Below are 11,093 nucleotides of genomic sequence, written 5' to 3'. Positions count from 1 at the left end.
TGATCCCTCTTACTTTGGTAAAATAATTACCATTTTGCAAATTCTGCAAGGTGTATGTAAACTTTCGCTTTCAGCTGTATTTGATCAAAAATACAGTAAAAACAGTATTAAGTATTTTTGGTAAAGCTACATTTTAAGCTTCATTACTCCAGTCTTCAGTGTCATGATCCTTCATAAGTTTGCCTTGTAGTGAATAGCAACAAAAAAGGAGCAGATGAAGAAAATCAAGTTTCAATACATTTATTACGGTGACTTTTTTCCAATGATGGGCTAAATAAGGGTAAAAATAAATTTTGAAAAGAAAATGGAGCATAAATGTGACAAAAAGAGGAAAGGCCACAAAAAGTGGAAAATCGCTGTTAAAGATATCACAAGCAAAAAGAGACAGAAAATCCTCCTTTTGAGTGATAAATATTCTTTAATGCATGACTGAACTATTAAGGGCACTTTGAGCAGCACAACAGTGTGGAACTGTCGCTTTTCAGACTCCGAAACAAAATCATAAAAATAATTTATTTGAACATACAGGCATTTTTTAAAAACCTAAAAATGATGAGAACCACAAGTGTATGCCTCAATCCCAAACCAACAAAAGTGACATTACTCTGGACACACATTTCTGCTCGATATTATTCGGTTCAGCCTAAAATAAAAGTCACTTCCCCTTTGTTCAAGAGGGACCTCAGCTTAAATATTAATGCTAAAATAACTCATCTGATAGGAAAGTAAATATTTTCAAGGCACTCTGGACTGTCACAGAGTCAAACGAAGCCCAACTAAACTAAAAAGCACTAGTGTGACTACGGCCTGCATAAATACCCATGCAGTCATATCTAAAATCTGAGGAAAAAAATCATTAACTGACACGTTGTAAATAGTGTAATGTACAAAAATAGCAATGTGTTTCTCTGTGGTACACTAGGTAAACATTAGTGTTTCTTTGGTTAAGTGTGTCAGAACAGTACAACAAGGTTATGAGAGTTTTCAAATGCATTGAAACGAAAATAATCGCATGATGAAATCATTATCATATCATTAATAACTTAAAAAATGTGCATGCTGTTCTACAAGAATATGTCATGAGGTGGAAGATATGACAAACTGTCTCAAACAGCCAACTTCCTTCTCATCCACTAAACCCAGGGCAAGAACGTTAAATAATAGAGGAAATGATGAAAACCACCCGATCAACTTTGCGCTGACGGCATGAAAAGTGCCAAAGCAAGAGCTTCCTGTGTCTCAGAGCTCTTGCATAAGAAAACCGCAAGATTTTTTGCATTTGTTGAGCAGCATGACATGATCTGTACGACTGAAAACTGTTTGTGATCACATAACGTGAAACCATTATTCCATGTTCATATTTATAGATAAATGTGAATAATATCTAAATGGCATTGGATAAACACCATGAAAAAAAAATACCACTGATGACCACAGATCATCAATACCTTTAGCAACACGATTCTGACCAAACATCAACTCGTTCACCATGTTCTTCGCTTAAGGAACAACCTATAGCTGGCTTTAAATGCCCAAGCTCACTATCTGATATGGTAAAGTGCAAGACTGCAAGAAAAATCAAAAAGGAGAACTGAAAATAATTGACAAAGAGTTGTAATTTCAGAAAGATTCAAACAATTGCTCTAACCCTTGCAATACTGATAAGCCCTCAAAAGTCTTAAATTTGGGGCAGTAGTGGGAAAAGTCCAATTAGAAATATGGATGAATGAACAGCTGGAGTGTGTTTGAGGTGGTGGAAACAAATCAAAACACACATGTAAAACTAATAAGCTAATTTTCCCTGAAAGCCTTTCTCAATGTAAAATCCACACATGGCCTGGTATTATTCTTTGGTACGATTCTCCCATCCTCAAATACAGAATCAAAGTCATTCTCTCTGGATGAACTCAAATGTCAGACCAGATCTACGGCTCTTCTTGGGTTGGTGGAGTTGGCACAGGAAGAGAGAAGACAGCGTACGATATGAGAGGCCGTGTAAACCTCAGCAGACGGCGATGCGGTGCAACGATGCTCTGGCACTCTGCACCACCCAAACCTCACCTCAAAAGAGATACTTTTCCCAGAGTCCCGTCTGCTTTGAAACCCTGTGAGGTTCAGAGTCTGACAGTGAAGCACTCTGACCTCAAGAGAGCCGTCGCAAGACTCTGATCCACAATACTGGTCCTGACCTACAGATAATCAAAGTGAAGATTACAGTCCCCTACAGTCATGCAGTCGTCTCCCAGAGTTCTTAGGGGAGAGGAAAAGAGAGGCTAGTGTTGACTCATGGTTGCCAGTCTTTGCCTCGGTGATCAGGAATGTGCTTATAGCGACACCTATCTCCAAAATGACAGCCGGTGGTCCTCCAGAAGTAACACTCATCTCCGTTGACAGGACCTCTACGTCTTGGCCTGGAAGAAAGATCATTATTTTTCTCATTAAAGAATTAGTTTATTCTTGAAATTAAAAATTCCTGATAATTTACTCACCCCTATGTTATCCAAGATGTTCATGTCATGTCTATATGTCTACGAATTCACACATAACGTAATCACATTGGAAAGGTAACGCAGTCACTGTACTTTGGTTAAAAAAGGTAGGGTAGAGTAAAAAACTTTTCAAAATCATCCAACATCATTTCCTTTTTTGTAAAGGGCGTTTGACTTTCTTTGCATGTTGACTTTGTAAACACTGGGCCGGTACTTCTGCCTACGTCAAGCGTGAGCAACAGGATTAGAGTGAGGAAAAAAATATATCTGATCCCCTGCTGATTTTGTAAATTTGCCCACTGACAAAGAAATGATCAGTCTATAATTTATTGGTAGGTTTATCTGAACAGTGAGAGACAGAATAGCGTCAAAAAAATCCAGAAAAACACATTTCAAAAAAGTTATAAATTGATTTGCATTTTAATGAGTGAAATAATGCATCGCAAAACATGACTTAGCAAATACCTTGTTGGCAATCACAGAGGTAAGATATTTCTTGTAGTTGGCCACCAGGTTTACACACATCTCAGGAGGAATTTTGTCTTGGAGATCCTCTCCAAGTCCAAGTCACAGATTTTCTATGGGATTAAGGTCTGGAGACTGGCTAAGCAACACCAGGACCTTAATGTGGTGTTCTTGGGATCATGGGCGGCATTCCTCCTCCTCCAAATACGGTGAGTTGAGTTGATGCCAAAGAGCTCGATTTTGGTCTCATCTGACTCATTCAGATGTTCGTTGGCAAACTTCAGACAGGTCTGTATATATACTTTCTTGAGCAGGGGGACGTTGCGGGTGCTGCAGGATTTATGGCGTAGTGCGTTACCAATTGTTTTCTTGGTAAATATGGTCCCAGATGCCTCAAGATCATTGACAAGATCCTCCCATGTAGTTCTGGGCTGATACCTGACTGTTCTCACGATAATTAAAACTCCACAAGGTGAGATCTTGCATGGAGCCCCAGACCGAAAAAGACTGACCATTATTTTGTGTTTCTTCCATTTGCAAATAATCGCACCAACTGTTGTCACCTTCTCACCAAGCTGCTTGGCGATGGTCTTGTAGCCCATTCCAGCCTTGTGTAAGTCTACAATCTTGTCCCTGACATCCTTGAACATCTCTTTGGTCTTGGCCATGGTGGAGAATCTGATTTATTGATTGCTTCTGTGGACAGGTGTCTTTTATATGGGTAACAAGCTGATATTAGGAGCACTCCCTTTTAGACACTGCTCCTAATCTCAGCTTGTGACCTGTATAAAAGAAACCTGGGAGGCAGAAATCTTGCTGATTGGTAGGGGATCAAATACTTAATTTAATTAAAATGCAAATCATCGTATAACATTTTTCAGGATTTTTTGTTGTTTCTCTGTCTCTCACTATTAAAATAAATCTATCATTTGTGTTTAAAAAGTATATACATTTGTAGTTTTTTTAGAAAATGACCAATCATTTTGCTAGTTAAGACTCATATTGCTTAAGCCGAGTTCAGACTGCATGATTTTAGCCCCGATTTTGACTCGCCGACAGGTTTTGAGAAATCGCCGACAAATGCCCGAAATCACAGGCAAATCGGTGCTCGTTCACGCGAGTGACAATCACACAGTGAGAACTATCAAAGACGCGATCTGAGAGAATGCTAAATATCTGGACCTGTCGGCGATTCAAAATCATGCCGTGTGAAAGGTGATCTGACTGAAAATAACATCGGCGATTACCTACAGCCAATGAGAGAGCAACATCCAGGCCAGCAGGAAGTTGGGGGAGGAGTTACGAAGGTATAGACCACAATATCAATAAGCATAGCTTCGGCTTCTTTTCTTTTCGCTGCAAATGAGTGCACATGCAAATTGTATGACAAGCTTCTTGAGGGCTACCATTTTTTAAAATAATAATCCCAGTCTCACGTGAGAACTTGCACGCCTGACCTCACGTTGTTTCCATTTCACTTCTCGCGTGGGTTTGGTTGTCGGTGATTCTTCCTATTGTAAAGTCATGCAGTGTGAACCCCCCTGTCGCCGATCCCTCGTGCAGCGTGAACACAGCAGCGACAGAATGCTACCCCAGATAGTCATGCAGTGTGAAAACATCTGTGACGCGATTGCTTTGAAAATCGTGCAGTCTGAACTCAGCTTTAGTTGGGATCGAGTAGAGCCCAGTGAAGCTGCATTGAAACTGCAATTTTGACCTTCAACCCTCTGATCCTCATTGAAGTCCACTATATGGAGAACAATCCTGAAATGTTTTCTACAAGCACCTTAATTTAGACTATTTCGACTGAAGAAAGAAAAAATGAACATCTGACACAGTGGTGAGTAAACTACCAGAAAATTACCAAGAAATGATAATTCTGGAGTGAACTAATCCTTTTAACAGCAAATATATTGAATTACCCAGCAGCCCCTCCAGGTTGTTGAATGGCAGGTGTTGGCAGAACTCTCTGAATCCGTCGATCCGGATATCGAACCACTAGTCGGGTATTCTCAATAAAATGTCCCTGAAAAGCATAAATGCAGTATAAAATATATATTAAAAAAACATGAAATTCAATTTATATATAAAAAAAATAATAATAATAATAATAATAATTTATCATCAGGGTTTCACTTACATTGAGTTTCTCCATTGCACGGGAGGCCATGTTGGCATTCTTAAAGTTAACAAACGCACAGAAACGTTCATGCAGAACGCGAATGCTGTCAATTTCTCCGTAACTGGCAAACATCATCAAAAATTAACAAAAAAACATCGGAAGTCATTTTAGAAATAAAACACTGTAAAAATCCAATATGGCATCAGATCTCACATTTTAAACAGGTCCCGCAGGTGTTTCTCTGTCAGTTCTGTGGTCACGTTACCCACCCACAAGGAATTGCAAGGACTTGTGAAAGAGACAGAAAGGGAAATATGGATACAGAAATGGAAAGAGAGCACAAGTAAAGAATAAAAATAAATAAATAAATGCAAAGGTTTAAACTGAAATCAGCTATATGATGGCTTACCCTGGTTGGAGGAGAGCACAGTCCTGATTCAAAGCTGTAAAATAAATACTAGTATTATAACACAAATTAGCAATGAAAAATAATTAAGTGTGCCAAATTATCAAAAGGGTGTTATGTACAATGAAGCAGAATTTAGCTGTTCAAAACATTTGTTTTTACAATTTTAGTTGTACAAAATGAAACTGATTTTGCACTAATGCAATAATTATTCATACAGGTACTGTACTGTGCTTCTAGTCAAAATATCTTGTAATTCAGTGTAGCAATAGCTCCCTCGTGTGGCTCAATAAGAAACGAGGCAAAATTAAAAGGCTCTTACCCTTAGCTGCAACAACAGCCTGCACTGTGTTGTATTTTTCCAGCAACTGAATACTCTGTTCCTCATCATATCCAAAATCCTAACAAAGAGAACACCTTTATTCATTACAAGCCTCAAATTATATTTTTGTGTATACTTTTGCATATGCATTGCAGCACGTTTGCTTCCAAAGAAGCTGACCCCATTCAAAACCGAAACACTTCACTCAAGCATAAAGAAATATTTACTCATCGTATTGTCATTCAAAACTTGCTTGACTTTCTTCTGTAGAACAAAAAAGCAGATGCTTAGCATGTCTGAGCTGCTTTTATTCCAACCAAAGTTATGCAGCTCCAAAAATATGGGTGAGTCATATGGACTCAGCTGTTGAAATGTCATTTTTTCCATTGGTCTTTCACTGAAAAGAAAGCAACAAAGTCTTGGAACCAAAAAAAAGTAAATGACTTATGAGTAATTATCTTGGGGTTTTTGCTTTCTCATCACAATGACATGCCACCTTGCAAAGGCTTTGCGCAAAGCAAATTTAAGCATTGTGAATGTACACATTTTATAAGCACATTCTAGTTTGTTCTCTGGTACTAAATCCTACAACTTTGTCATTTCTAGCTACCACTGAACTGCAATGAGAAATCTTGTCCTTACCATAAGTTGTTGGACTTTACAGTACAATAGGTCATTGACCGCTTCTTCACAATCTTGGTCCAGTTTTAGCACCTGATCCATGGCTTTCTCAGCTTCACTGTACCTCTATTACAAACAAAGCCACATATAGATTCATTGAAACTAGGAATGTAACAATATCAGAATCTCACAATACAATAATACTGTGATATTAAGTCCATGATACAATATTTATTGCAGTATTTAAAAAAAAAAAAAGACAAATGAAGACTTTTTATTCTATCTAATGCACTTTCAAAAATAAGAGAACCAACTATGTTCTTAAATAAAGAAAACTTTAGTTTTTGCGAACTGAGCCCTTCTGAGGCACGGAAAACACAGTGCGCATTTCGCTTTGAAACGTGCAGAGAAAACTGACTTGATGAAGTGATTAAGCCATATTGTGCTTTCGGTTTTAGTTTGTTTGACAAATACTGTGGCAAAACATAATGGCCTAAAACACAACTTTAAAGAATTTAATGTAAGAATATATGTTAAAAATCGTCTCTAGGTTACGTATGTAACCCTAGTTCCCTGAGAAGGGAACGAGACACCGCGTCCCCTAGGGGTCGCTATTGGGGAACGCTGCAGCGTGACTCGTGTCTGAAGAATGCATAGAAAAACTCCATGAAATGGCCGGCGACAGCGTATGACGTCACTGCGGCGCGCACGTCGCTGCTGGTACGTCACTACCGGGCGACACAGTATAAAGAGTCGCCGAAGTAAACATACAGCCGCTTCACTGTCTGAAGCTTCTCGTCCGAAGCATGGGAAGAAGCCTAGGGGACGCGGTGTCTCGTTCCCTTCTCAGGGAACTAGGGTTACATACGTAACCTAGAGACGTTCCCTTCCGAGGGAACTCTCACCGCGTCCCCTAGGGGTCGCTATTGGGGAACGGTATACCAACGTCTCCATGCTGAGGGGAGTGCATAGTAGTGAGCACTAAGTGTAAATTCTGTGAGGAATTATCCCTATAGGACGAGGTGACAGCTGTCAGAACGTAACCTCCCCGGCCAAAGCCTGAACTGTTACTCACTTACCTGAATGGGTCAAAGGACCCAGAGCACAGCTCAGGTTGGAATCGGAGATTCCTTCGGAGGAACGGCTAAGTTAATACTTAGACTTAACTAGAACAGGAACTGCCAGTACTACTGAGTCTAGTTCCCTCAGTGAACTGACTCAAAAATAGCGACTAACAGGCCTGTCCCAAGACAGAGACCGTTCTAGCAGGGGTTATCCTCAGATAACGCACCCTGGATAACAGATGGTCAGGAGATATCTGAGGTGATATCGAGTGAAGTTGGGCCCAGGGAGACCGGGGTTTTAAACCAACTCAAAAAATGGGAACGAGTACCGCGTAACCCATACCGTATAGGATTTTAGAAAAGAACCCAAAAACTTGGTGGGAACTTACCACTTATGTGGATTTTTAGGAAGTGCACAAAGATTCCGTGCGCACTTACCACTATTGTGGATTTCAGAAAGTGCCCAGGGTTTAGCGTGGGACACTTACCCTAGTAAAATGGGATTTGGAGACTGTGTTTTCCCCCATTTTGGGGGTTTCATATTAAAGCTCCAGATTTGTCATAGGATGACGAGAATTAAAATAGGGGAGGAACCCTCCCTGATTAGAGAGGGGAGCAATGCTACACCCCAATCAGGACAGACAGTCCGCAAACTGTTAGTCGACTGATGAAATCATGGAGCTACTGACCATCATATAGTGGACGCAGACAGCGGACAGACCCCTAACCCCGACTTGCAGGGAGGAACATCCGTCCTTAAAAAGGGCAATGCTCTGAAGGGACCCTTTAGTGTAAAGGGGAGCGTACTAGACCCAGTCCACATAGATGCCTACTAGGAGAAGGTGATGCTCAGAAATTACCCTTCCTTGTAAGGGGAGCATACTCATCCCACTAGGAGCCGTGCTCTAAACGGGACCCTTGAGAAGGGGAGCGAACGTGCTCAAATCAGGACCTTGAGAAAGATAGGTTATTTCTTCCTTAGCCAAGGGAGAAAAATTCACCATGCGGCAGTGGCGCTGCTTTGAGGGAACCCTAAAAGGTGAGCTGCCAACAGCCTGAGGAGGCTTCAATCGTAGGAGCCTTCGCTTCTAGCATGTTAAGGGTAGGTTTCAAAACCCTGAGAAGCAGGGAGAAATGCCAACACCCGCCAGAAGGTGGTGCTCTAGTAGGACCCTTTCCGCAGAAAGGGGAGCAGCCGTTAGGTCATTTCAAGGTCCTGAAAAAAGGGGGTAACTCCTAGTTAGTCATAAAGCCTGAAGGGGAGGTGACACTCGACCCGGAAGTCAGGCGCAAGCAGGCTCCTAACCCTGATTAACAGAGAGGAAAACCCGCCTGCCAGGAGGCAGCGCTCCGATTTCACCCTTCATCAGAAGGGGAGCTTACTCCTCCTGCCAGGAGCAGCGCTCGAGAGGAACCCTTTTCTCAAAAGGGGAGCAATCATACCTGACTCAGGAAGCCTGATGACAGATTCTACCCAAATAAAGGGGAATTTGTCCACACGACAGTGGTGCTACTGACGAACCTTGAATTAAGGTGAGCTGCTGTCATTGAAGAGCTCTGAGAGGACCCTTTCCGCGGAAAGGGGAGCTACTAAAGTTACTTCAGGTTCCTGAGAAGGGAGCTCCTGGATAGTCATGGTGACAGACTCCTAACCCTGAAGGCCAGGGAGGAACGCCCGTCCCAACGAGGGGCGCTCATTGGGGACCCTTTCCTCGGAAAGGGGAGAGCCCAGCTCGTGCGTGAGGCCTGAAGAGTGAGAATCAGCCTGGACAAGAAGGACAGGCCCCTAACCCAGATGAACCGGGAGGAGAACCTGGCTCTGTCAACGAGAAACAGTACTCTAAATAAACCCCTTCTGCAGAAAGGGGAGTACTACCTCGGTTGAATCGACCCTGCCCTCGGGCTAACAGGGGGATCGACAGACCCCAGTCTAGGTGGACTTATGTTCCTGTCTCAACGGGACATAAATCCCCCGGAGCAGGAACTTATGAGGATAGACTCCTAACCCTGAAGGCCAGGGAGGAACGCCCATCCCATCGAGGGGGCGCTCGTTAGGGACCCTTCCCTTGGGAAGGGGAGAGCCCAGCTCGAGTGTGAGCCTGAAGAGTGAGAATCAGCCTGGACAAGAGGGACAGGCTCCTAACCCAGATGAACCGGGGAGAAAGCCTGGCTTGTCAGCGAGAAGCGGTACTCTGAATAAACCCTTTCCGCGGAAAGGGGAGTGCTACTTTAGTTACTGGAGAACTGAGAAATTGCTCCTTGGAGACAAAACTCAGGAGGTGCTGGAAAGAACCTTCGGCTGATAAGATCACTTCACAGGATCTAAAGTCCACAGAGAGAGTCTGGAAGAGGGATTCTCAGAAAAAGGCCTGCAAAGGACAAATGTTAAACATGCCAAGGGCAATCCTAAGAAAGAAACTTAGGGAGCTTACCTTGAAGAGGACATAAGTCCTATGTCTAACAAATGCTGGGAGGGTGGTTTACCGCACGACCTGTGGCGTGGATAGGACGAACACTGCCGTAACCATAACCCGTAGGATCAGAGGGGGAGCATCCGACGTAAACTCGTCGTGTTTTTCTCTGAAAAGCAAAAACACAACACACAGGCCTGAGACAGTATTAAGTTCTTTTTTTTTTTTTATTAAAAGAAAAATATGGATCGTACTCACCCATGAGTGACCTGCATTTAACTCAAACTCAAACAAAACCTGTTTAAGGAGTTAAAATCCAGAACATCGGTAATGGAGGTTCTTATGGGACATAAGAACCGCTGCGTGCAGGGAGCTCATGTTGTAGGGCTCGAACCTGGGCCTTCATGGAGTGAAGGACTCAAAGGCAGTGATCTACCTAGCCCAAATCACATAAATCCAGAAAGGCCAAAGAGCCTGGGAAAAACTAACAGATCAGTGAAAGACCTCCGGTTAGTCCTCCTGAAAACAGCCCAACCCAGCAGAGTGGGCTGTCTATTTAAACCCTAGCAGGGGAGACAGCACCATCTAGGCAAGAGCTTAAAGAACTACTTTTATGTTTCCAAACAAAAAGTAATCAGTAAGCCCACACACAGATATCCGCAGATATCTGTATGTGTAGGAAGGACTACCAGAGGTAAAACTGACTGAAAGCCTCCAGCCCTAAAGTAGGAAGAGTTAACGTACAGCTAGCCTCAGACAGCTGTAGTTACTAAGACTGTTCTGCCATGATCTGCATAATCATGGTCGAACTAGTCTAGGAAAATCTCTCCCCTTTATATGTACACATATAAGCATACATAACATACATATGTATATACATATACATGCACACACATATTTTATGGCAGTAAATTAACTCCACAATCGCGACGCGCAGCATATATTCGGCTCCCGCGGGAGCTAAACAAACTCCGCCCAGACGCCAAATTCCCTCGGGAATAAACAAGCAAGGAGCCGCTGGCGACGCCGCGAATGCGTCTGTTAATGCCGCGAGAGGCAAACACACTCATGCAAAATGAGGAACAGAGAAACTCACCTCCCTCTTTTGCGTACTGCGTTTTCGCGATAAGCCCATTAGTCCCTCGGGAGCTGGACGAGCTGTAATTTATCTCACCCACGTAGCAGAGAGTCGT

The 11,093-nt window shown here is 42.5% G+C and overlaps 1 protein-coding gene across 1 annotated transcript in view; it reads right to left on the bottom strand.

The window, feature by feature from the left end:
- Window positions 1–224: 224 nt before the first annotated feature.
- Window positions 225–11,093, bottom strand: part of LOC141326164 (uncharacterized) — a 33,658-nt gene continuing 22,789 nt past the window's right edge. The window contains exons 10-16 of the mRNA XM_073834878.1: window positions 6,447–6,551; window positions 5,805–5,883; window positions 5,486–5,519; window positions 5,290–5,364; window positions 5,095–5,197; window positions 4,877–4,980; window positions 225–2,411 (exon numbers count right to left, since the gene is read on the bottom strand). Of these exons, the coding sequence (XP_073690979.1) occupies window positions 2,285–2,411; window positions 4,877–4,980; window positions 5,095–5,197; window positions 5,290–5,364; window positions 5,486–5,519; window positions 5,805–5,883; window positions 6,447–6,551 (627 nt within the window). The 3' untranslated portion in view covers window positions 225–2,284. The remainder of the gene's footprint in view (window positions 2,412–4,876; window positions 4,981–5,094; window positions 5,198–5,289; window positions 5,365–5,485; window positions 5,520–5,804; window positions 5,884–6,446; window positions 6,552–11,093) is intronic.

The sequence above is a fragment of the Garra rufa genome, chromosome 2 (assembly GCF_049309525.1).
Source record: "Garra rufa chromosome 2, GarRuf1.0, whole genome shotgun sequence".
Taxonomy (NCBI): Eukaryota; Metazoa; Chordata; class Actinopteri; order Cypriniformes; family Cyprinidae; genus Garra; species Garra rufa.
The sequence above is the reverse complement of the archived record's forward strand: the minus strand, read 5'-3'. Positions and strand labels throughout refer to the sequence as shown.